Raw genomic sequence first — 26,441 nt, 5'->3', positions numbered from 1 at the left:
GAATTTACAATTATTCTTAGGAATCACCCAGAAATGTTAAGGAGAACAGAAACAATAGATCTCTCAGAAAACTAGATGACGAAAATCCAAATTATGAAATAGGAGGTGAAGCCAGGAAAGTGGGAGGAAAAGAGAGCCGGTGGCTGTGGCTGCAGGTGTCAGAATGCATTGACCCAGTGCTCTCCAAGTCGAGGACCACCCTGAGTGAAGAGGCAGAGACAAGGCCCCCAGCTCCCAGCATCCTGGAACTGGAACAAAGACTCCCTTGGTCAGTCATTTTGGCCACAAGCAGTCTGTTCACATGATAGTGGTAGAAGAAGGACTTGGACCACCCTGTAGCTGCCTGTCTTTGTTGGCCTAGGAGAAGAAAAGCTAAAGGAACTCACGAAATCTAGGTTATAAAGAAAATTCCAGCGTGGGGTGCAGTCTCTAGTCTTTCACTGAAAACTTCCTGCAAATAGTTGATGTAGGAAACCTTCATTCACAGAGGAGTCGTCAAAAAGGAGCTGGCACGAGGTCCAAAGAGCATAAAAACAGCAAGGAAACAAATGGGGGGGGTAGGAAATGGACACAGACACCTACCAGATAAAATTTATGATAAAAAACCAATGATTAAAAAATTAAGGGAAGTGCGGGGGGCAACAGGCTCCGGCGCCCTGCCTCCCGGCCGCGCCGACTCCGAGCCCCCCACGTGGGGAGCTAACTCCGTTCCCCGCCCGCGCCCAATGCCCTGAACGACTGGCTCGCATCCTCAGCCTTCCAGGTCCCCGAATCCTGGTCCTGAGCCCTGAACTTGGGCTCGCTTGGGTCTGACACGGCGAACGTCCAGTCGCTCGCAGCAGTCCCCGTCACTAGACAGTCAAACCCCCAGACGTCAGCCCACAATGCACCGGGCGGGCCGGGAAAGACGCGCCGGGGCGGGGACCCGGGAAGAGAAGGCCGGGAAGAGCGCGGGAGGGCGGAAGGAGCGAGGAGGGGAAAGCAGGGCCCAACTGTAGGAGGGCAGCGGAGCATTACCTCAACCCGTGAGCCTCCGCGGGCCCAGAGAAGAATCTTCTAGGTGGGGTCTCCAAGGTGACGGGCGGGCCCGCCCCCTTGAGAGCGACGCGAGCCAATGGGAAGGCCTTGGGGTGACATCTTGGGCTGTTTTTAGGGGTTGACTGGTAGCAGCTGAGTGTTGAGCTCCGGCTGGATAAGGGCTCAGAGTTGCACGGAGTGTAGCTGAAGCGGCGAGGGGAGTGGAGGTGCGGACTCAGGGAGACAGACCCTCAGCCAGCTAGGAGGACTGCAGTGGAGTCTGAGCTGCAAATCTGGTTCTTTTCTCTTTTCTCACCAACAGCCTAGAGCTAACGCCTGTGGCGCCCGGGCTGGTGTTTTGGGGAGCGCCTGGAGATCCGCTTTTCCTGCCGCCTCCGGGAGGAGAGCCCCGCTGTTTGGGCGCTGCTGACAGTCGCCGAGAGCGGCGACTGTCCGCGCGGGGAAGTCAGCCAGCGGCAGCAGCAGCAAGCAACTTTCCCGGCCTCGAGGACCAGGGACAAGTGGCCCCGGGTCCCGGAACGAACTTTTGCAAACCCATCCTGCCCCGTAAGCTGCCGCGGCGACGGTAAAGAAAAGAAGGCAGCGGAGAGAGGAGAGACCTGCGCTCAGCTTCACTCGCACCGGTTGCTGAACTTGGGCGAGCGCGAGTCGCGGCTGCCGGGCGTCCCCCTCCCCCTCGCAGCGGTGGAGGGGACAGACATCTGAGTTCGGGCGGCCGCCACCCGCCGCCACTGTGGGTTCGGTGCTGCCCAGCGCCGCCGGAGAGCCGTTGCCCCGGGAGGCGAGTTCATCAGCTGGCTCGGAGGTACGGCTGCGCCCGAAGAGCGCTCTGGGAGTGACCGCGACTTTTTAAAGCTGGGCAGCGCGCGCGAGCGGACAAGTAAGAGTGCAGGCGGCATCTTAACCCTGCGCTCCCTGGAGCGAGCTGGGAACGAGGGCGCAGGGGGTAGATCAACCAGCGGGGGCGCGCGCTCTTAAACTTTCTTTGCTAAAGGCTCGGGAGGCGCGAGTGTCCCCAGCTTGCCAGCGCGCTGTTGAGGCCCCGAAACTTCTGCGCACAGCTCAAACTAACCCCACGTGAAGTGACCGACCGTCCTATGACTGCAAAGATGGAAACGACCTTCTACGACGATGCCCTCAACGCCTCGTTCCTCCAGATCGAGAGCGACGCCTACGGCTACAGTAACCCCAAGATCCTGAAACAGAGCATGACCCTGAACCTAGACGACCCGGTGGGCAGCCTGAAACCGCACCTCCGCGCCAAGAGCTCGGACCGTCTCACCTCGCCCTACTTACGGCTGCTCAAGTTGGCGTCGCCCGAGCTGGAGGACGTGCTCATCCAGTCCAGCAACGGGCACGTCACTACCACGCGGACCTCCATCCAGTTCCTGTGCCCCAATAACGTGACTGACGAGCAGGAGGGCTTCGGCGAGGGCTTCGTGGGCGCCCTGGCAGAGCTGCATAGCCAGAACTCGCTGCCCAGCGTCCCGTCGGCTGCACAGCCGGTCAGCGGGGCGGGCATGGTGGCTCCCGAGTTGGCCTCGGTGGCGGGCGGAAGCGGCAGTGGAGACTCAGCTCCAGCCTGCACAGCGAGCCGCCAGTCTACGCTAACTTCAGCAACTTCAACCCGGGCTCGCTGAGCAGCAGCGGCGGCGGGGCGCCCTCCTACGGCGGGCCGGGCTGGGCTTTCCCGCTCAGCCCCAGCAGCAGCCGCTGCCGCACCACCTGACCCAGCAGATCTCGGTGCAGCACCCAGGGCTGCAGGCCCTGAAGGAGGAGCCGCAGACCTGCCCGAGATGCCTAGCGAGTCGCAGCCCCTGTCTCCCATCGATATGGAGTCCCAGGAACGTATCAAGGCGGAGACGAAGCGTATGAGGAACCGCATTGCCGCCTCCAAGTGCCGGAAAAGGAAGCTGGAGAGAATCGCCAGGCTGGAGGAAAAAGTGAAAAGCTTGAAAGCGCAGAACTCGGAGCTGGCTTCCACGGCCAACATGCTCAGGGAACAGGTGGCATTATAATATGCCTTGGTGTGGGTCTGTCCTAATTTTGTATATTTGGAGTCCTATAAGCCTCTTGTACTTGATTTTGCATTTCATTCTTCAGATTTGGGAAATTTTCTGATATTTCATTGAATAGATTGTTCATTCCTTTGGTGTATTTCTCTGTGCCTTCCTCAATCCCAATAATTCTTAAATTTGGCCTTTTTATGATATCCCATAGTTCTTGTAGATTCTGTTCATGATTTCTTACCATCTCTGTTTGGTCAACTTTGTTTTCAAGATTAAATATTTTGTCAAAATTAAATATTAAATTAAGCAGTGGAATGTAACAAAAGAGATTCATAGCAGCAGTATTCTGAATTGCCAAAATGGAGCCAATCAAATAAATGCCCAGGGCTGGGGAGATAGCTCAGTTGGTAGAGAGCTTGCCTTGCAAGCACAAGGACCTGGGTTTGATCTCCAGCACCGCAAAATAAATAAATAAATAAATAAATAAATAAATAAATAAATAAATGCCCATTACCTAGTAAGTAGATCAAATAAAATGTGATCTATCCATAAAATAGAATATGGCTTGGCAATAAAAAGGAATGGTTTTGTTTTTGCAGTGCTGGGGATGCGCCCAGGGCCTGGTGCACACTAGGCCAGCGCTACACCACTGAGCTACCTACTGCCTCTCAAGGGTCCTTCTTGAAAAAATGGTTAACTCAAGAACTTGGGTCAAGATACTTCCAAAATGCATAGTAAAAGGACTCAGTGGGACCATGGACTCTAAACTGTAAGAGACTGAAACAAACATGAGGTTATGGTCATGGAACAGAATTACAGTGTTGTATACACTACTACCAATTAGAATGTAGAGAAGATAGTCATATAAACACACCGATTTCCTCGCTTTTCATTAATGATGTTTGAACCTGTTAAATCAATAATGTAATAGAGGACTGGGGATATAGCTCAGTTGGTAATGTGCTTGCCTTGCAAGCACAAGGCCCTGGGTTCAATCCCCAGCACTGCAAAAAAAAAAAAAAAAAAAAAAAAAAAAAAAAAAAAAAAAATTAATAATAATAATAATGTAATAGAAAGTTAAATCTACTTAGCGCCAGGCACCTGAGCATAGAGTAGATGGAGTCCCTTACTTTGGGCGAGAAAGACCCAGAAGTGTTTAAGTTGGCAGTTGTTTACTTTGTAACTTGTGAGTTTCTCTGCGCAGCCAGCACCGTGGGGCTCCCCAGAACGCAGCGCTCAGGTCCCAGCTTGCGGGCCCCGCTGGGGGAACTTGACCCCTCCAAGTATGGAGGCAGAGCTGTTGGGGGAATTACAGGTTTTTCTTCATTCTTCCCGTGCCAGGGATTGAACCCAGGGGCGCTCTAGCAGTGAGCCACATCCCTTTTTATTTTTTTTATTTTGAGACAGGGTCTTGCTAAATTGCCGAGGCTGACCTCGAACTTGCAACCTCCTGCCTCAGCCTCCGCAGGCGGGCGTTAGAGGCCGCCGCGAGCGCACCCGACCCCCAGCCGGCAACCTCCCAGAGCCCGACCAGGAACCGCCCAGGGGAGGCCGGCGCGTGGGGTGCAGCTGCCGCCGCGGGAGAGGGGCGAGCGAGGATCCGGGCCGCTCGGTTTACCTCTTCTCCCCGGGACCCTGCGGTCTATGGCTGCCGTGAACATGGCCAACTACGGGGAACATTTCAGGCCAGAGAACTTGAAGAAATGGCCGGAGCCCGAGTCGGTGTCTCTGATGGAGGTAGGAGCCGCACCAAGGGTCCCTCGCAGGGAGAGCGCTGTGGTTCCATAGGTCCTCGGGCTTCCCGTGTTTTAAGTTCCCGGGATTTCCTTGAGGCCCCTGACCGTGGAGGCAGAGTGCGGAGTTGCCGGATTTGTACGTGTGCACAGAGAGCTCGGCATTTCCCGAGGGCTGCCGCGAACCATTAACGTCTTCCTAAGTTCTATGGCAAATTTCCAAGCAGGAGCCATCGAACACAAACTGCCTATTTAAAAAAAAATTTTTTCTAGCTGTAGATGGAAACAATATCTTTATTTATTTTTATATGTGGTGCTAAGAATCAAACCCAGTGCCCCACACATGCTAGGGGAGTGCCCTACCACCGAGCCACAACCCCAGCCCACACACTGCCTATTTATTTATTTATTTTTTATTTTTTAACAACAACAAAAAAAGGTAGTTTAAAAATCTGACATAGGGCCGGGCCGGGGGCTGATGAGGTGGCCCACGCCTGTAATCCCAGCGATTTTGGAGGCTGAGGCAGGAAGATTTAAAGTTGGAGGTCAGCTTTAGCAACTTAGGCTCTAAGCAACTTAGCAAGACCCTGCCTCAAAATAAAAAAAATAAGAAGAACTGGGGTTGTTGGTTCAGTGTTTAAATGCCCCAGGGTTCAGTCTGACACACAGCCAAGAGTGTATATAACTTTGCTTCCTCCTAATCTTAGAATGGTTAAAAAAGAGGTGGCGGGTTTCTCCTCCAAATAGAATGACTGATTCTAAATTAATAGTTTAGTATGAGGGAAGCTTGTTTGTTTTACATACTTTTTCAGTTTCCGTCTTAAAATAAGTATGAGAAGTCTTTAAAGTGAGATTGTTTACATTATAAAGAGCGGTATTTTGGAGATTATCCAACTAGCTGTTCAAATATTTTAGATTTCACATAAACTATGGATAAAAATAGAACTCTTCTTTTGGTATTTTGAGTTTGGGGTTTAGTTGATTTTGATGCACTCAAAGTGGCAGGAACAGAAAGAACCAGATGGAATAACAGAATCCTAAGAACCTGTATAATTTTTCACTAGAGATAATAATTCTAGGTAATAGTGTATCTCTTCCAGATACTGGATATTTTTTTTTTTTTTTTTGTACTGGGGATTGACTAATGAGCCACATCCCCAGTCCTTTTTAATTTTTATTTTGAAGCAGGGTCTTGCTAAATTGCTCAGGGCCTTGCTAATTTGCTGAAACTGGTTTCGAACTTGTGATCTCCTGCTTCAGCCTCCCAAGTCCCTGGGATCACAGACATGTGCCATAATTCCTCCTTAGTAATATAGGAATGAAAACTGCAGATCAGTTTATATTGACCCAAATGGAAAAGCCCTACAGTGAAGAGTCAAACACATCAGCTTCACCCAAACTCATAACGCAAACAGAAAGTCCCTAGGTGTGAGACAATATTTGTAAGAAGCCTGAAACTGGGCCTAACTAGTTTTGAGACTGGATGTTACTCTAAATGGAAAGTCGTGTGTTTTTGACCTATGAAGCGACCTATCAGAAGATAGGAAACATCAAGGGCCCTTTACAACATGCCTACTGAATGAATACCTGAAAAGAGGCTTCACTTTATACAGGGTTCCTTTAATTAGTAAGCTTCTTAGCACTTAAAAAAAAGATGATTTAATGGTACGACATCAAGGTTTTGTCTCAAAATTGGGTGGAGGACAGAAAAATGAATAGGGATTTAGAGGAAATGAAATTAACTGTGAGTTGATAATTGTTGAACCTAAGGGATGGGTTTTTGAAATTTTCCTTAATAAAAAGTGACGAACCATTAGATTTACACTAAAGCTATTGGTAAGCTGCCTTGAGACTTGTCATTCTGGCTTGTTTCTTCGGGAATAACCTCCTTATCTTCAATTCTGTCATTTTAGGTATTAGCTAGAGAAGACGTCGATGAAGCTGTCCATGCCATATTATTTAGAGAGAATTATGTTGTGAAGGTGAGCGTTGGCTACAGACTGAGCGTTCCAAGTGTGCTCTGGGCAGCAGGAGCGATACAGAGAGCCCAACAGAGCTGATGTCACCCTGTGCGTTAGTGGGCTTTCTTCGCTGTGACGAATGTGGGAGATAAACAACTTAAAAAGAAGAAACATTTGTTCTGGCTCCCAGCTTCAGAGGTTTCGATCTGTGGTCACTTGGCCCCGTCGCTTTGGGCCTGTGGCACCCATCGGGGTGGGGAGTGCATGGGGAAGCAGAGTTGCCCACCTCACAGCAGCCAGGAAGGAAAAAGAGGAGGAGAGGAAGGGGCAGGGGTCTCAATATATCCCCCCAAGGACCTACTTCTTCCAGCCAGGCCTTACTTCACCACCCAATAGCGCCATCAGTTAGGGACCAAGCGTTCAACACATAAGTTTTTGGGGGACTTCATATCCAAACCATAGCACCATGTCAAAGAGACTCATTTGCAGGGAGAATGAGGCTCCTCTGATTCACTCCTTGTTCTGTGGAGATCTGAGATTGTACCACCTAAGATCACTAAGAGTCCTGAATCCTGTTTGGATGTGCCCTCAAGATATCCCAGAGATGTTCTAACTGCTCCCCATCTTTGTCTTGGGACTAAATAGAAATCCTTTCCTCCTGAAACTTGCCTCCGCCTCCTGTGTCTCCTAAAACCACCAGAAGTGAATAGTATTCCAGGGTAACGATCAATCAGCAACTGATAATCACTATGGAATTAAAAAAACTTAAGGGGGGTTAATCATAGTGAGAGGGATTGAAATTTGGTGTTCTAACAACACTTTGACATTTGTATTGTGGTTTGCAATTTAAAGAAAATGCACATATATTCTCATTTGGGCATCAAAAGTGGTAGGTGGGCTTAGCCTCCTTGTACAGAGCAGAGAGAGGTGTCCAAACAAATTTAGTGCTCTTTTTGCTCAACCAGTTTAGTCACAACGTTTCCTGATGATGTAGGCTAGACACGGAATGGGTAACCAGAAAATGCTTTGAAATTCTTAAAAAGAAGCAAAAAAATTGGTGAGTTAGAAACAGTCTAATCCAACTAATGAATGAAATGCAGGTCAGTCTGAAGGCGTGGCACGCCTTAGGACTTCACCTCTGCCTGCTCTGTGCTCTCAGGTTCTCTTTCTGAACTTCATTCTGTGCTCTGATGATCTTGTGCTAGCACGTGGCAGCCTCAATGTGGCAGAGAGCTCAGGAGTGGAGAAAGTGTCTCTTCCTCCCACCCCATTAGTCAAATCCCAAAACATGGAAAATTTCTTACTGACTTGTTTTGTTTTGTTTGTATTCATTAGAAACTGGATGCATATTTACAGCATCTGGATACTTTTAAGGAAAGAAGAAAAGAGATGCTACACAGAAAATGGGTTGTAAATGTCGCAGAGCCCATTCAGCAGAGAATTATGGGAAAAGTAATCTCAAATAGAGGAGCTGAAAAAGCAAAGCGAGAGAACTTTGAATGTTATTTAAAGTCCACAAGTAAAACGGTACTGAGGTTTTTTTTTTTTTTTTTTTTTTAATGTCGGTTTTCTTCTGTTTTTCTATCCTTAATATTTCTGCTATCCTTAAGATTTTCCATTCATCTCATCATTCTCACGTTTGCCTAATGGTGTATATAGCTGCAGGAATTAGGTGCCAGGGACTCTTCTCCTCCCTATTCCTGTGATCAGGAAGCAGCCGGGTCCCCAGGACCCCCTGGCCAGCTTTCCCACAGTGCCACTGGGTCATGTGGCAATGCAGGGTTGGCAGAGAGGCTGGCTGGCTTTCTAGTTTCTGTGGTCAGCCAGCCACTAGATACAGAGGCTAACAGTTCTGTTCTTCAGTCTGGTTTTGCAAAACAGCATTCTTCTGGTTTCTTACTTTGCAGATATTTTTTGTTTTAACTTTGAGGTCAGAAGCCTCCTTAAGAATTCAGGCCCACCTCTTTGCAGTACCAAATGTGTCTGTTGTGCACTGCAGTATTTTCACTCTTTTTTTTGTCCCCCTTCCTAGGTATTTACTGGAGATACAGAGCAGTTTAGCTGGGATGTCAAGAGTGTTTAAGTGTATTTGTGAACAGAATTTCTGATATGTGTGTTACATACTAATACCTAAATGCCCTAAGAGGCAGAGCTCAAGATGAGATGCAAATCTCTTTGAAATCCAAGTGCACAATCATACAGTTATGTCCAGAAGTGTGATCATACGAGTATTCCACAGGAAAGTCACTTCTCAAAAATAACCTGTTGAAGTCCAGGTGGTTTTCTCAAGTGTCTGGAAATTTAGTATGAGCCTTGTGAGCTGGCACCCACCAAAACATCTGCACTCAGGCTGAAATAGGGGGGCCGGGCCCACCTGTCAGGTCTTGTCACTCCTGATGTTCAGGGGACACCCACCAGCTGCAGAACCTTTAGGAAAGGGTGGAGTCTTGGCACCACTTCATAGTGGAAGAGGGGAGAGAGGTGCATGTTCAGCCTGAGGGAGAGCTGAACCCAGGGCGAGTGAAAGCCTTAAGTATCTAGAAGGCAGACCTGGTGGCGATGGATAGGTGTATGAGCTCACATCTGCTCCTGGAAGTTACAAGGCAGAATCACACTCAGCCTAAAGATAAACTTCCTCATGGTTACAGTGGCCCAGAGAGCGCCTGCCTTGTGTAGCAAAAAGTTCTGAAGCCAAAGTTCCTTGGTGATTTCAGACTAAAAGTGAATGATTCCTTCTAAAAGACGGTGGAGTCTCACTGAAGTCTAAATCCCTGCTGAAGCTTCTTCTAACCCTTTGAAGCTGGGTGTTTATATAAAAATGAGCATTTGACTATTTGGCTTTTATGAATCTTGCAAAACAGTTTGTGTATAGTGATTTGATCTTTGGTGTGTTTTCTTCCTAAAGGAAACTGTAGCTAGGGACCATTATGATTCTGAAGTATCTGATCCTTTTTACATGAAGAGAAATAATCCAAATTATGGAAAAGTAGGGTTGGTGTCTGACTTTTATTTATTTATTCTTAGGAGTGCTGGAGTTGGGAAAACCTGGTGGTTTTAGTCGTGTGTGTGTGTGTGTGTGTGTGTGCGCTGGGATGGTGCTCTGGGCTTCACACGTGCTGGGTGAGTTCCCTGTCACTGAGCTACACCCAGAGTCTGGGAGGTCTCATAGTTATTCTCTGTTCATTTTTTAAAAAATCCACAAAAGCTTTTCCCCGGAGTTTTAGAATAGGAACCCAAAGTAATTTAGATGGTTGCATAATGAGGCTGAGTGAGAATTTGCTGTTTTGTTCACTCACCTTCAACAGAGGAAGAGTTGTCCCCAGCAGTGGGTCAGTGGAGCGTGACTTGTCACTGGACCCGCAGAGTCAATGGGACTCAGGAGGCTCCTCTCTGCGGGAGGCATAAGGGGTCGAAGGGAGGGCTGCCCAGAGGAGCCAAGAGTTGAGCTCCTACTGAGTCTTCAGATGCTTCAGCTGCCAATAGATGAATGAAAATGGAGAGATGTAGGTTTGGGCTTTTCCTCGTGGGTAGCAGAATTAGCCATCAGATACTATTAGTCTGTTGTTGTTGTTGTTGTTTAATAATATGTCTGACCCTGAGGAGAGAAGTGGTTTATTTTGCTTCTCGCAGAAACCCAAGCCAGATCAGGTTCTTCTGGTCATGGGTAGAGTCCCCTCTAGGATGTTGGCGAGGCACCTAGACCTTGAACCCAGCATTGGGTTAAGTGTTGTGGCAGAACTACAGGGAAAAAAATGGTCCTTCTGCCTAAGGCTTATAATCAGGAGGAGAGAGAGAAACACCTTTTCCCCTCTGCAGCGGCTTCCCTGGGACACCCTTCCCCCTCGGTGGTTCAGAGCGCTGCCTGGTGCTCTCGCAGCGTCCTCAGCTGGTTCCTCTCGAGACTAGATTGTCACCGTGTGGGGCTTGTCTCTTCTAGACTGAGACACCCTTCAGGACAAGACCTGGCCTGGGCGTGGCGCCTAGTGGCCCAGCCGCAGTGAACCGAGCGGAGTGGGCCTCTGTGTGCGGGCGACCTCCCTCCCTCGTTCCCGCGCTGGAGCTGGGTGGAAGGGCCCCTGTGCAGCAGCAGCCCTTCCCTCTTGCCCTGCCCTGCGGACCCTAGAATGCTTTGCCCATACTAACGCCTCGGGGGTCCCAAAGAGTGTCACTTTTTTGCAGGGTGCGGTGCCTCCATTTTGTGGCCCTCTGTTTCGAAGACAGCAGAAGGCGGACGAAGAGACCAAAACTAGCCTTCAGTATGAGACAGGTGCTGTGTGAGCATGGGATGTCATTCTTAGAGATTGTGAATTGTCAAATCATGTGCCACCCCAAGACCCCCGGGGGCTGCTTTTAAGAGTGTTGACTTAGATTTTTTTTTATTTTCCTATAGGAAAACGATATTCTGCAAAAGAGCTTAAAGAAACAAAGGCCAGGCTGCGTGACGAATCACCCCCATTCATCTTCACTGTTCACAACGTGATTCCGAAAGAGCATCGTAAGGCCTCTCGGGTACCCAGGAGAGGCAGAACATTCAGGTACGGAGTAACCAAAGAAGGGAACACACAAATACTGGTTTCACCCGCAGTTTAGTTTACTTCCTAATGTAGGTCTTGTAGTTGGTCAGTTTTTCTTTTAGTGATTTATGGTTTTCTTGTTATTATGCAGTCTTTGGAGAGATCAGCATGAAACACAAGTAGCTTGACCAATGCCCAGGGTATTCCTTGGAGCTCACCACTCAGGTCAGGAGATGGATGGTCCACTGCCATGACGGTCTCTCCCTGCCCCCAGCTCTCTTCCCTCTGTAGGGCTTCACTTCCTTGCTCTCCCAAACAACTACTTTTGTATCCTTAAATAATATTGTTTATGTTGCCCATTTTTGAATTTCATATGCATGCAAACTTAAAGCGTGATTGACTTTTCAAAAAACTTGATAAGTAGTCTACATAGTATGAACTGCACCTGTTTTGTGTCAGCGAACAGTTCAATGTGTCATTGGTATCTTGTGTGCCTATTTTTAAGATTCACCCTGGTTGTCGCACACAGCTGCATTGTGTTCCTTTCTGTCTTGTGTAGTAGTATCCTGGACTATTTTGTGGTTTGACTACACCACCATTTATTCAGTCATTCTACTTTGGTGGACACTTGATTTTTGTTGTTGTTGTTTTTAATGTTTGGACCATTATGATCAGTTCAATGCAGGTATTTTGATTCTCATAAGCCACTCTTCTCAGGGTATATGCCTAAGAGTGGAGTTTGCTGGGTCACAGGATAATGTTTAAACTGTTTTCCAAAGAGGTTTTACACTCCTGTCAACATGGATGAGAAATACTGTTCACATGCTTCACATTCTCCTTGACTCTGGTGTTACTAATTTGAGTAAAGCTGATAGCTATTTAATAGCATTTTCTTGATTGCCAATGAGACTAAATGCCTTTCATACTTTCATTGGTTGCTGGATTTTCTCATTTGAGAAGTACCTGTTCAAGACTTCTGCCATTTGTTTTTCCTGTGGGTTGTTTGTCTTTCTTATGGATTTGTATGTGTTCCTCATATATTTTGGATATAAACCCCTTTTCAGTTATACGTGTATCTTCACTTGTTTTATGGATTGTGGTTTTACTCTTCCCAAGGACATTTTTTGATGAGTAGTTATTCTTTTAGATTCAGTACTGGGGTTTGAACCCAGGATGCCCTACCACTGAGTGAGTTATATCCGCAGCCCTTTTTATTTTCTGTCCTGAACCAGGATCTTTCTAGGTTGTCCAGGCTGGCCTTGAACTTGCCATCCTCCTGCCTCAGCCTCCTGAGTCACTGGGACTACAGGTGGGCACTACCATACCTGACAAGATATTCTTTTTTAAAATTTTTATTTATTTGTATTGTTGAGACAAGGTCTTGTTATGTTATCCAGGCTGGTTTCAAACTCCTGGGCCTAAGCATCCTCTTGCCTCAGCCTCTTGAGTACTGGAACTGTAGGCACATGTTACCATGCCCTGCTCATGAATAAATATTTCAATTTTTTTTTTTATTTTTTGTGGTGCTGGGGATGGAACCCAGGGCCTTATGCTTGCAAGGCACACACTCTACCAACTGAGCTATGTCCCCAGCCCTCTTTCTTTTCCTTTACAGCTAGTAGTTTTTATACATTAAAATGTCTCTTTCAAAAGCTTTATAGCTTTATAGTTTTGCTTTTCAAATTTAAGTTATAATCTAATTAGAATTGCTTTTTGTGTAAATTGTTTATGAGGTGAGTTTTATTTTCCACCATAATTAGAGTTACTCTCCCCAGTGCCATTTGTTGAAAATATAGTTTCCCCCTTGCTCTGCAGTGCAATCTTAATTTGACCCAAATGAAGTGTCTTTTTACATTTACTTTCTGGATTCTCTATTCTGGTCTATTTGTTTATCTTATTTACTATAGCTTTAAAATCAGTTTTGATGCCTGATAGAACTATTCCTCCTAAACTTAAAATTAACTCACATTCCATGTAGATGTACACACACAACAAAATCCCCAAACAAATAGATGGAGTTTTTATTGGGATTGCATTGATTACGTAGGTCAATTTGGGAGAATGAACATCCTTACAATTTCTAGTCTTTTGATCCGTGAATATGGTATATCTCTCCTTTAATTGGAATCTTATTTTATTCCTCTTAAAGCAGTGGTTCTTAATCAGGACTGATTTTTGCCCTCATGGAAAGGTTTGGAGACATTTGTGGTCATCAGGGAGGTGGGGCTCTATGGGCATCTACGGGGTACGGGGCAGGGATGATGCTGAAAATGCTACATCAAAGACCCCCCCAAAAATATAAAACAGAATTATATGGGCCCAAATATGAATGAATTCCATGGATGAAAAACCATATCTAAAGGTCTCATAGATCTTTGGTTAAATTTATTCCTATTTTGTTACTATTTTATATAATTTCTAGCTATTTGTAATTGCAGTATACAAATAGAAATGATTTTGTATATTGATCTTGTATCTCAAAATCTTGCTAAACTTTATTATTAATTCTGATGTTTTATAGTCTTTTGGATTTGTTATGAACATAATTATATTATCTGCTAATGATGGATTTTCCTTTCTTTACAGTCCAATTAAGATCTCTAGCATAAAGTCAGAGTGGTGATAGTGAACTTCCTGGTCTCATTCTTAAACAAAAAGGAAAGCTTTTAGTGTTTCACTGTACTTTCTATGATTTTTAGATCTCCATTAGCAAATTAAAGAAGTTTGCTTCTTTTCCTCATATACTATGAGATTGTTTAGATCATGAGTGGATTTTAAATTATATTTTTCTGCATTTTTTAAAAAATATTTTTTAGATGTTGATAGACCTTTATTTTATTCATTTATTTATATGTGGTGCTGAGAATCAAACCCAGTGCCTCACACATGCTAGGCAAGTGCTCTACCACTGAGCCACAACCCCAGCCCTTTTTCTGCATTTTTTGAAATTATGATTTTCTTCTTCCTTTGTTATGTTAATGTGTAAAATTATACCAACTTTAAAAGGTATTTTATTATAACCATTTCAAAATATACTGAATATAGAAAGTCTAACGAACTTCTATGAATCTATTGCTGGTATCAACAAACATTAACATTTCACCATACTAATTTTCTCTTTCTCTTCCTTACTCTCTCTCTCATGCATTCTAGGCAAGTGCTTTACCACTGATCTGCATCCCCAGCCTCTTTATCATTTTAAAACCATTTTATTTGAACATTAATAACATAACTTCCCATGCCCCACTGAGACAAAGGCGCTCTCTTTCTTTACTCTCGCCATGGCCCCCTCCACCTCCCCAGGCTTTGATGCCTCAGTTACTCCTGCTTCTTTAATTTGGTCTCTTCCCATCGAGTCTCCACCTCACAGCCTGAGGGATGTCTCAGGAGCGAGCAACTGAACACTCCTCAGTGGCTTCCCACAACCCTCACAAGCCTGTGCAGTCTCCTTAACACGGCACATGAGGTGCTCTCTGGGCTCTGACATCCTTTCTGGTTTCATCTCAAAAACCCCTTTTCTTTAAAGGAAAGGAACACATATAAACCATGAGTCTCTGGTCAAGTCAGCGTGTTTCAGCTCTAAGAGAGGTAGTTGTCACCTGGCAGCCTCCCTGTGCGGCCAGCCTCTTGAGGGCCGGGCTGGGTCTCACGTATCTTGGTGTTCCCAGTGCTTAACCAGAGAGTAGAGGACGGTGGGTAAATTCTTACTAAATGCATAAATGAGGGCTGGGGAGATAGCTCAACTGGTAGAGTACTTGCCTCGCAAGCGCAAGGCCCTGAGTTCGATCCCCAGTACCGCAAAAAAAAAAAAAAAAAAAAAAAAAAAAAATCATAAAAAAAAAATCATAAATGCATAAATGGAGGAAGAAAGGCTTCCAAAGGCTCATTGCTGGGTTTCCTGCAGCCTTGGTGACAGCCCTCTGGATACCTCACATCACTGACAAGTAAGAAAGGACTTGAGAGCAAGGTGCTTAGATTAGTCACAGGCAGTTTGATTAACAAAGAACATAATCTTTCTCAAGTTAAAGAGGGGAGGGGAGGTACATATGTTAGAAAGCACCAGCATGTCGTGAAAGACAAGGCCAGACGCTGGACTGCTGGAGGGATAAGGAGACCAGTCCCTTCCTTTTTGGAATGTCAGTTCTTGCAAACCTGCTTCATTTCTGCTTCTCTGTACACTGGCTTTCTCTGCAGGTGGTAGAAAGCAGATGCTCCACTTCTACCTGACTTTGTGGCTTGAGCACTCAGACGCTCTCTGGTAATCCCTGTCACAACTCTCTGTGCCTCAGCCACAGCTGGAGAAGGGTCCCATGACACCTGCTTACCTACAGATTGTGCCAGCAGGGTGTGGGTGGGGCAGAGAGATTGAGAGCTATCTCAGCCAGCGTCATATTACTACAGTGAAATACCGGAGGCGATTAGCTTACAAAGAGAAAAGGTTTATGTAGCTCACAGTTTTCAAGGTTCAAGTCCATGATTAGGTGGTCCCAGTTGCTTTGGGCCATTGTTGAGGAAGTACATCATGGCAGGAATATTTGTAGGAGCAAACTGCTCACATCATGAATCAGGAAGCAGAGAGAAAGAGAAAAAGGAAAAGACCAAGGTCCCACGGTGGTCCCTTTCAAAGTCCATGACCTGTGACCCTCCCAGTAGACCTCGTAGCACCTCCCCATACTACCAGTCTGGGATCCTAGACTTTACATAAGGACATTTAGGGGACTCATTCAATCCATAGCAGAGGGACAGCGACTGGTGATGTCTCTTTGGCTTTTCCTTTTTATAGCGAACACTAAGTTCATTAAATTAATTTCTAGAATGGTACAATTCAGTTTGTTCTGAGTTGAGATAATGTGTCCTCTTTTCTTCAAAGTCCTGAAAGGCATATCTGTGCAGAGAAGAAGCATCTGTTCAGTAAAGAGAGGACGACTACCGACTTAAGTCAACTTGCTTTTGAAAGGCAGTTCCATTTCTCACGGCTTCGCCAGAACAAAGAGGCTGAAAAGAAGGGTCTGGTGAGCTGAGATCGGGGTGCAGGGCCTGGCTGGCATCATTTGGCAGCATCCCCAAGATCCCCAAGAATCCTTGATTTCAAAAGCAGTGCCCCCAGCAAAGCCTTCCCTCAAAAATAGGCTCCTGGGGGGCAGAGGAGGCAGTAGCCAAAGACAGGGGTGGAGAAGAGGAGGCAGGAGGGAACACTGACTTTACACACCAGAAACAGTCTGCACTGGTGGGCAGTCTGGGCGGGAAAACCTTTGGTGACGAAACTCAGCACGGTAGCAGATGCAGGACCCGGGGCCCCACCTTCAGAACGTGCCTTTATAAGGCGAGGGCAGGAGACACTTGGCCAGAAAGGATCTGCCCTCTAAGATTTCTTCGGCTCTTACTCATGAGCCTGGGTCCTTCTGCCATTTTTCTACCATTTGTTACTTATCACATCCATACCTGACCAAAAATTGTTTTTTTAGTTTAGTCATAATAGGTGGGAATTTTTTTTAATAGGTGGGAATTTTTTGAAATGAAATTTATACCAAAAGGGGGAAAGCAAAATGAGATTTTAAGTATTTAAAAGGTATTTTATTTTGTCTTTATTTTCTTTTAGTGGTGCTGGGACTGAACCTAAGGCCTCACGCATGCTAGGCAAGCATTCTACCACTGAGCCATACCCCAGCCTTAAGAGGCCTTTTATATGCAGGGATTTTGCCAGCAGTTTTCTCATCCAGTGCTCACAATTTGGTGGGCACAGCAGCTCCTGGCCTATCACCCCCCAGCCCTCTCCCACAAGCCCTGAGGCCTGAGGCTTGGCCCCTGGGGAAGCACCTGCTGGTGGGCCTGTTGTCAGGGGACAGCTGTGCGTCCTTGCATATCTCCTTTCACCATCCACACTCAGGAGGGACCGTTTCCTCTCTCCACTTTGAAAACCTGGTTGGATATTTTAGGACCCAGTTTCTACCCAGTCTGTTGTTCTCCAGGTTTCACTGGAGACAAATGAATTCTCCTTAGATGACAGGTTACCTTGTTGCTTTCCTGAACAGCTTTTTCTGAGCATAATTATATTTGAGAGTACAAGGAGCTCCCCATTCAGTTTTTAAAAATATTCAGTGTGGGTTATGATTTCATATACATATTAATATATTCTTCACTCCACATTGTTACTATGTGGGTGTGTGGGTGAGGACTCGTAAGATCCACTCTCCCAGCAAGTTTCAAGTGAAGTTGTCCCTTGGTGTCTGTGGGGACTGTTTCTAGGATCCGTTCTGAATACCACAACATGTGGCGCTCAAGCCCCTTACACAGATGGTAAGTTTCTGTACATAAACTGTGCACATCCTCCTGTACACTTTGTCACCTCTAGATTACTTACAATGCCTACTGCAATATCAATGCAATATAAATAGTTGTGATGTATTGTTTGGAGAGTAATGATCAGGAAAAGAATCTAAATGTTCAGTATAGATGTAGTTTTCCCCCACATAATTTTGATCTGCAGTTGATTAAATCCATGGATATGGAACTCATGAATAGGGAGGGCCAACTGTGGATAACAGAGTATTAATAACTGTAGTCGCCACGCTGTATGTTGGATCTCTAGAGCTTCATCTTACAACTGGAAGTGGGCAGCCTTTGACCACCATCTCCACCTCCCCATCTCCAACCTGGCACCCACCCTTCTACTCTCTGAGTCCAGCTTTTTTAGGTTTCACATGTTAACTGGCTTTCGCAGTGTTAATCTTTTTTGGGTCTGGCTTATTTCACTGAGGATGATGTCCCCCAAGTTCATCCACCATCCACATTGTTATAGGTGACAGGATTTCCTTCTTTTTAAAGGCTGAAAACACACACACACCTACACACACACACTTTTCTTTATCAATTCACCTATCAATGGACACTTAGTTCCTGTATCTTGGCTATTGTGAATAATGTCACACTGAACGTGGGAGGGCAAATATCTATTCAAGACATGATTTTATTTCCTTCAAAAATATAATCAGATGTGGAATTACTGGATGAGATAGAGGTTTTATTTTGAAATTTTGAGAAACCTCCATAGTGTTTTCCACAATGACTATACCAGTTTGTACTCCACCAAAAGTGGACATGTGTTCCCTTTTCTCCACATCCTCATCCATACTTGTTAATTTGACTTGTTGATGACTGACCACCTAACAAGTGTGATATGGTATCTTCCTGTGGTTTCAGTTTGCAGTTCTCTAATTAGTGATGTTGAGCATCTTTTCTTATGCCTGTTATCATTTGTATGTCTTCTTCAAAGACTATTCACAACTCAGGAGGCTAAGGCAGGAGGATCACAAGTTCAAGGCCAGTCTTAGCAATTTAGTGAGGCCCTAAGCAAAAGGGATGGGAATGTAGCTCAGTGGTAAAGAATCCCTGGGTATGCCCCCTGCCCTGCTGCCAAATCTACTCAAGCTCTTTTCCCATTTTTAAATTGGGTTCTTAGCTTTTTTGCTATTGGGTGGTATGATTTCCTCATATATTTTTGAATACCAACCCCTTATTGGCTCTTTGGTTTGCAAGTATTTTCTCTTGTTCCCCAGTAGGCCTTTTCCTTTTTTGTTTCATTTTGCTGTGTAGCTTTTTGATGTGATGTAGCCCTGTTGTTTATTTTAGATCTTCGTGTGACTAGTCAGCTCTTATTCTTATGGTATGGAAGGTTACTTGCTGTCACCAATAGATCCAAAAAGCAGATAGTGGTTTAAACACAACAGAAGTTTGTTGCTCATTCATCAGTATCGGGTGGGGGTGCAGTCAGCAGGTTGGCCCCCTCCAGGACTGTCTGATGGGCCTTTGTCACCTTCAGCACCTGGTTTCCAGGAAACTCATTCCTGTCAACCAGAAAAGGGAAGCAATTTGGGATGAGTCCTGCCCTGGCATCCGTGGGCCAGGCCTGAGCTGTGGGCTAGGACCTGTCACAGTTGTCCCTACCTCTAGGGTGTGAGGGTGCTGGGAAGAGTAGGCTGGTCTGAACACAATGGCAGGGGAGCCTGTTGTGGACAGCACACCCTAAGAAGGTCCATGCAGCTGAGAAACGGGAGGCTCGTGGGAGAGCTATGGAAAGCAGAGTCGGCGAGTGAGGCAGGAGGGTTGGTGGAGAACCTCCTGAGAAGCAGCTTTGTTAGAAGGACCGGGTGTCGGGCAGGATTCCAAGGTCCTCCCCTGCTCCTGTGATCTTACACCACACTCAGTCCTTCTCTTCTGTCAACAGGTTTTAAGGACCCGAGCGCAGAGACCCCGCTCCTGGGCAGCTGGGGATCAAGAGCAGAGATGGGGGCCGCAGCCCGTGGAAAGAAGAGTGATGACAGCTGAGGTCCTGGGGAAGCACCTGGCCTCCCTGCAGGGGATGGCCAGGCAAGGCCACCACTGTAACAAGGTAACGAAGCTTCATTGGCTTCTGTCTGCAGTGTCCTACAGTACTGCGAACATTTCTCCTCTCCAGAAGGGAAGGATATTGCAAGAAATGTCCAGATAATAGCAGTTACTATTTATAGAGCTCTGGTTATGAAACAGGAACTGTGAGTTGAGAATTTTAATAGCAAGACAGATTATTATCTCCTAATATTTGATGCTTAAGAGAGGCACGGTGCTGGCTCCAGGTTTTACAAGTAGTGTTTCATTCCAGGTCAGTCCCAGTCATGCCCTGGGGGACCTTTCTCCTCTGACAGACTTGGTAACAAAACCAGCTTGCTAAGAAGCGGGTCCCCTTTAGGAAGGCGAAGTTATACCCTTGCCAAGTATCCTTTCAGAGGATGGCTGGAGCTGCCGGGTGCATTATTGGCATGCACCACAGTCACTGAAGTCATCGTACTCAGATCCAGCAGGTGACTCTCTCCTAAATCTGCCCAAAGAACCCTGACTTGTCTTGAAATGGCGAAATGGTACTAGTCACAGTTCATCTAGTGAGAATTACAGTCCCTGACAGTCCCGAGAAGAGGACTGTTCTGCACTCATGGCTAAAAGAACCCCCAGAGCTGGTTTTAAACCTGCCTGATCATCAGGGACATCTCAGGCACTCTGACATTAGCTCACACTTAGCTCCAGAATCAACAAATACATGTCCCCAAACCTGCGACAGCCAGCGGTTTGCTTTGCTCAGTGAGGCTGTGCTGACCTGCCAAACTTTGCTGTAAGTAGGCATAATGTTCAGTCATTTTGTTTCAGATTCCAAAAGCTGTCTCTTTTATTTTTTTTTTAAATGTTTTAATTGTTGATGGACCTTTATTTTATTTGTTTATATGTAGTGCTGAGAATCGAACTCAGTGCCTCATACATGCTAGGCAAGTGCTCTATCACTGAGCCACAACCCCAGCCCCCTTATTTATTTTATGTTTATGTTTTAACCAATCATTGCCCAGGACCAATACATGGAATGAGTCAATGATGGATTTAAAAAATTTGAATATACTGAATTATGTTTTCCATTGTAGCCATCGAAGAAACTGAGCCCCAGAAACATGAAATAGATTCACCAAAGTTACAAAGCAAGTTGGTGGCAGAGTCAAGCTGAGGCCCTGGGTCTCTTGGCCCTATTGCCACCCCATCCTTGGTTTTCCCATTGTATCAGAAATGAAATTTGGTTTCACTATAAGCAGCCTCTGAAGTTACCTTTTAAGAGTCTTTCATGTAGAAAGTAAATCAGTCAAACTTTGGAAGAAGATATATTGATAAACTTTTATTTTTATTCTCTTTCTGTACATTGGCAATGATAAAGCTTAAAGATGCATGTCCTATGAAATATGCAAACAAGGAATTTACATAAATAATTTATACTTCAGAAAATTAAAGTTGAAAAATATTTTCCACATTATTAGAATTCACAGTATTTAAAGTACATCAAGCTTTCCCCTTTATATTTCAAACTATATTGTCATAGCAGAGAATGATAAAATCTAGTTAGGAATAAAAGGATCAAGTTTCTGTTTTATTCAGTGCACGAGTAGACACTCTACCAGAATCAGCTGCGTGAGCCCTGAGGCTGCAGCATTTCATCCCAACTCTTCACCTCCTGAGTGCTGTGACCCAGCAGAGGTCACATGGTGTGGAATGGTTCAATGTCACCAAACCTCCCCACGGTGGACACATTCACCAAGTGGTAACATCTGGTGGTCTGATGCCTCATTTCCACATAATACTTTTATAGCCCTGAAAATGGAAACCTGGCATCTGAACACAGCTGACTATGTTAACACCAGTACAAGGCACTGTGCTGTGGGGTTTGTTTATTTATAGGAAAGATCATGTTTGCATAGACTGCTAGCGATTTAGTGTGCAATAAAATACAGGCCCCAGCTCGCGTGGCTTTGTGATGGATGAAGCCCAGGGATGCCCTCAGTCCCAGGAGAGCCCATGCGCTCATTCTGCAGCCCAGCCCTGAGCAGAGCCTCCGGTGCTGCCCTCCCCGATCCCCTAAAGGAGAGTTTTCTGTTCAAAAAGCTGAAGGTCAAAGCGGACCCAGACCTCCCCGGTGGGGACCTCGTGCAGCAGTAGTCGACGGGTGGTAGGGCCTTTGTTTTCCTGTTCTGTTTGAATTTTTGCCACTGGAACTTCAGTGCGACCTAGGAAATCTGGTGAATAAACATTATGTAAGGGTCCAAAGTCTTTGTTCTTTTGAAATTATTAAATAAAAAAAAAAAAAGGACTACCTCGAGAGGAGGGTCTAAAACAGGTTTACAAAACTTACATCCAAAACAAGTGACTTGTTTTGTTTTATGGATGTTTGAGACTCTGAATAAGAGGCATGGAAATGACAACAGATTTGTCTTAGGGCAGCTGCCTACTTGGAGTCCAAGTCTCTCTGGTCAGAGAATGTTCTGCTCATTTGTTACATCCATTACCTGGTGTGTGCAGGTAGTGACTCTGAGGACCATCTGACACCATCTCCTCCCCCTGAGGAAGGGCATCCACTGTGGCTTAAATGAAATGACACAAATCTGTGTCATTTCCTATAGCAGTTATGGGGTGTATGTATGGCTGAGCATCCTGAATACAGGCCCTGAATTCTAGAAAACTAGGAACACCTTTTGACCTCCAAGCCAAGTCATACTTACCATCTGGAGAAAACTGGTCTCTGTCAAACATAGTGAGACATAGCACATCTTGGTAAAGATCCTTAATGAAGAACTGGCAGTTAAAGTTCCACTTGGGATTTAGTGTGTCCTGGAGGGTTCTGGTGGTGTAGCTCTGGGAGCCCATGCTGATTTCGCAGTAGGGATTACTCTTTCCTGAACAGAAATGAACCATCGACATGAGGCGTGGTATAGGTAAAATGCTTGAGGAACAGGGCCACCCTCAAGCAGAACTGGGATCTGCAATGCTAGAGACCACAGCAGCGGGGCCTTGTGGTCTAGCAGTGCAGCCTCTGTGTCCCCAAGGCTGAAGAGTCATGTAACCCTGGGGAGCGACCAAGTGCTCTACCACCAGGTCCCATCCCTACAAGCCTGGGCAAGTGCGAGAGCACTCAGGAAGGCAGGCACTGGTGCTTAGTGGGAACCAGAGAGACAATACTGGTTCAATAAACAGCTCGTCACCATGTCAGTGGCACTGGGAACACTGACTTTAAAATGCATCCCATCATGCAGTGTGCAGAGGGTCACCAGCGAAGAGCAGGGCATTACCGTGTGTTTTGGGTGAAAGAAGCATTTACCATTTGGTTTACAGGCTTTTAATTCTGTAGCTTCAACGACATGCACCATCAGACGCCCAATGCCGGATGTCTTTTGAGAGCGGGCTACAAAGGAGGGAGAAGAGTCACGTTAATTTCTCTGAGAAGCAGACTGTGCAGTGATGCTGAGTTGTGGACCCTCAGTCTTTCTTGATACTTCTGAACACACTTGATGCTGGGGTTGAACCAGGCCCCGTCCATGCTCAGAACACCCTCTTCCACTGAGCTGCACCCCAGTCCTTAGAGACTGTCTTTCTAACCAAACACAACACTACTCCCAGCCTCGTATGTGCTGGCACTGGGCCCAACAGCCCAGCACCTGCTGCTCTGGGCCTTTTCCTGGACTGTGCTGCCTGCCAGGAATGCCTCACTTGCCGTCCCTGACCATCAGCATTCTACTCATCCTTCACGATCCAGGTCAATCTCATAGCTACCTCCCCAGCCCATCCCCTCCTCTGTGTCTCTACCCACTACCCTTGACTTATGAGCATCCCACGGCCTGTTTTATTCATTTTTATTAACCCTCAATTACTTAGCAAATAGTAATACCAATGAAGCAATAATGCATGTTATTTATTCATCACTTTATAGCAAATAACATTTATTGGACATTTACTCTGTGTTAGGCATGTGCTAGACCTTTACATATATTTAAATTGTAAATTGTATAAAAATCTTATAATGCAACTCCCCATTTTATAGATGAGAAAAACTGAGGCTTAGAAAGGACCATAATGAACTCCATTTAGAGCTTCTAAGTAGCCAAAATGTAAATATCAGGTACCAAAGTCTAAACCTTGCATCCAAATTCCAATTACGTGTACATAAACATCATAGCTCAAGAAGGCAGTTTTACTGAAGGTCTGGTTCTATTTATTCAAAATGCTTTTAATGTTGAGAAAAATGAGTCAGTGGGCTCATCGTGATACACATGAGGTCAAGCAGGTTAGTATTCAAAACAAACCAAGGATACTTGGTGAGCTACTGATTTCATTTCAAGCTCTCAGCATATAAGCCTTCTCTATAGGAAGTGGTCCATGTCCCTCGGTGGCCTCTCCACCTCAGAATGTGCCCTCAGTTCCCCTGAAGGCAGGGGCTGTCCTTACTCTTCTCCGAAGACTCAGTTACTTGTAGCACAGAGCCTGACACACAGTAAGTAATCGATACAGGTCGAAAGAATCGGACACATGGACAGTGCAGAATGTGATGGTATTGGTATTGATATTGATGGTAAGCAGGATATTGATGGTAAGCAGGACATTGATGGTAAGCAAGGCTCATAAAAAAAACTTTGATTTGCATCTTTGACCAATTATGACATCATTATATGCTTTATGAATTGATTCATTGATTTTTCAACAGTAAGCTTTTAAAATAACATTCAATTAGCGAAAGCCAATTCACACATACCTTTCAGGTGCAGAGAACAAAATAAGAGAAACCTGAATAAAAACACAAAGAGCTGCAACTGCAGCGCCAGGAGCCTGAGCAGGAGGGCTGGGCAGGCAGGAGGATGTGGGGGAAGGGACACAGCGGCGCGGGGTGGGGCACAGGGCGTCGCTGGGGAGGTCTGGGCACAGCTGGGAGGAGGTGGTCAGGACGGGGCTTGGCATTCCTGGGAGGCTGGGGGACAGGGTTGGGGCTGTGACAGTCCTGGGCAGAGGGCCACAGAGAGGGCAGATGCTACACTGAGCTGGTGATTATCTGTGAAGAGTGGACACAGTCAATGCGACCAATACGGAGTCCCAGTGGACACAAGGGAAGAGAGTTGCCTTGAGGGAGCTGATGATCATGAAGACAGAAAAGTGGCTTAGGGGCCTTAAGCAGAGCAACCGAGGACTGGAGTTCAGAGTGTGGTACAGGTTCACGCCCGGTGTGCGCTCTAGGCTGGCTAGGGCATCAGGAAGGAGGCAGTGTTTGACTTGGGTCTTGAATGGGAAGAACTTCAACGTGGGGTCGAGCCTTTCAGGTGGACAGGTAGCGCGAACACAAAAGGCTGACTGGGCACCATGAGTTATTTATTCAGCAGGGGCGCAGGCCAGGATCAGGAAATGGTGGGAAATGGGCTGGGTAGGAGGGCATGCTGGGTGTGGGCCCCGAGTTTAGGATGAGAAATTTGTCCTCAATTTCAGAGGCAAAAGGGGAGAACTTAAGCAAGGGAAGCACACCAAGAGCAGCTCTGTAAGAGCACTACAGAAATGAAGAGGAGGGTGGTGGAGAGCAAGGGAACCTGGTGCTATACCTGGGTGGGAGACTGGAGGTCTATGCCACCGGAAAGGAAAGGCCCAGGCAGATGGGAAGGCTGGTGGTGGAGAAGGACAGGCCTCAGTGGCTGATGAGGTGAGAGGCTGGGGGTGGGCGGAGGGCAGATTTCAGTCTAGGTGGTCAAGGGCAAGGGTCCCATCCACAGAGTTTCCCAGAAGGAAGAGCCACTGTTGGAAGGAGGCTGATGAGCCCCACTGGAAACACCAGCAGGCACAGGGCGAGGGAGCAGCTAGCAGGGTGTCTGGGGAGGGGCTGGTGTCAGAATTGGGGGATGGAGCAGCCAGGACCTCACCGAGACGAGGAGGCAGGTCCCCATGGGAGGCTGTGAGAGAAACGGGTGGACTGGTGAAAGGGGAGGAAGGAGATCTGTGGAGGGAGGTGAAGAAAGAAGGCAGGGGCTAAGAGGACCCTCAGGATGTAAGGGGGTCCACAGGGAAGAAGGAGCCTAGAACCCCTCCATTGGGCTGGGAGCTTCAGCAAAGAAAGTGAGCCAAGCCTGATTAGGTCACTGGTGTCCTTGAAAGAGCCATTTCCATAGCTCTGGGGACAGGATGTGGAGATGAGGAGCACTGGGGCAGGGCCAGAGGAGGAGCAGACTGAGGGCTCAGGACACCAGGCCCTGGAAGTGGAGTCAGGTGGAGCCAAATGAATCCCACAGGGGTGAGGTTAGTCACCAATAGACTCGAGCGAAGAACTAGTGGTGAAAGAAAAAGGACAGACTTCGCTTCAGGAGAAGGAAAGCCCAGTGGCAGCAGGTGTCCATGTCTGTGGTGGGGCTCAGGGAGTCTTGGCACAGCTGCAGGGGAGGGGCTGGTGCCAGGGCTCTACTAGCTCATGTCACCCACCACCGCAGGGACAGAGCTGTGTCCCTAGGGCCAGACCCCACCCTGCCCATAGCCCCTGGCAACTGGTTCCAACCCTCCAGGGCACCACCAGATACCTTGATAAGCCTTCTCTCGTTTCTTCTTCTCTGTGTCAATGTACTGCTCAGAGGCCGCCTTGATTTTCTGGACCCAGGCCGTCCTGTAGGAGAAGCAGAGCACAGCCATGGGGACTTCCCTGGAGGCCCCACGACGTGGCCCGCCCTTCTCTCGCTAATCTCAGCATTACCAAGTTTTCAATCGTACACCTGATAATAGTTCAGATGAAGACTCGATTGCTAATTGAGATTGAATTGAGAATTTCCAAAGAGTTCTTAGCTGTTTACAAAACACCAGACCCTTGCAAGGTGCTGGGGACCCAGA

General features: G+C 46.5%; 2 protein-coding genes across 4 annotated transcripts in view; one reads left to right on the top strand and one right to left on the bottom strand.

The window, feature by feature from the left end:
* The first annotated feature begins 1,078 nt into the window (after window positions 1-1,078).
* Window positions 1,079-21,860, top strand: Fam228a (family with sequence similarity 228 member A). The gene is given in 11 exon segments (XM_047523605.1): window positions 1,079-2,604; window positions 2,607-2,708; window positions 2,711-2,824; window positions 2,827-3,044; window positions 6,694-6,762; window positions 8,077-8,268; window positions 10,921-11,008; window positions 11,132-11,276; window positions 16,126-16,267; window positions 19,480-19,644; window positions 20,699-21,860. Coding segments are annotated over 11 exon segments (1,740 nt in total). The 5' UTR covers window positions 1,079-2,135; the 3' UTR covers window positions 20,735-21,860.
* Window positions 20,931-26,441, bottom strand: part of Itsn2 (intersectin 2) — a 131,689-nt gene continuing 126,178 nt past the window's right edge. For all 3 annotated transcript variants that reach the window (XM_047523601.1, XM_047523600.1, XM_047523602.1), the window contains 4 exons: window positions 26,138-26,220; window positions 22,915-22,998; window positions 22,319-22,492; window positions 20,931-21,835 (listed from right to left, as the gene is read on the bottom strand). In XM_047523601.1, coding sequence (XP_047379557.1) covers window positions 21,678-21,835; window positions 22,319-22,492; window positions 22,915-22,998; window positions 26,138-26,220 — 499 coding nt within the window. In that variant the 3' untranslated portion in view covers window positions 20,931-21,677. The remainder of the gene's footprint in view (window positions 21,836-22,318; window positions 22,493-22,914; window positions 22,999-26,137; window positions 26,221-26,441) is intronic.

The sequence above is a fragment of the Sciurus carolinensis genome, chromosome 13 (assembly GCF_902686445.1).
Source record: "Sciurus carolinensis chromosome 13, mSciCar1.2, whole genome shotgun sequence".
Lineage (NCBI taxonomy): Eukaryota > Metazoa > Chordata > Mammalia > Rodentia > Sciuridae > Sciurus > Sciurus carolinensis.
Note: the sequence above shows the minus strand (reverse complement) of the source record. Positions and strands in the feature narration are given on the sequence as shown.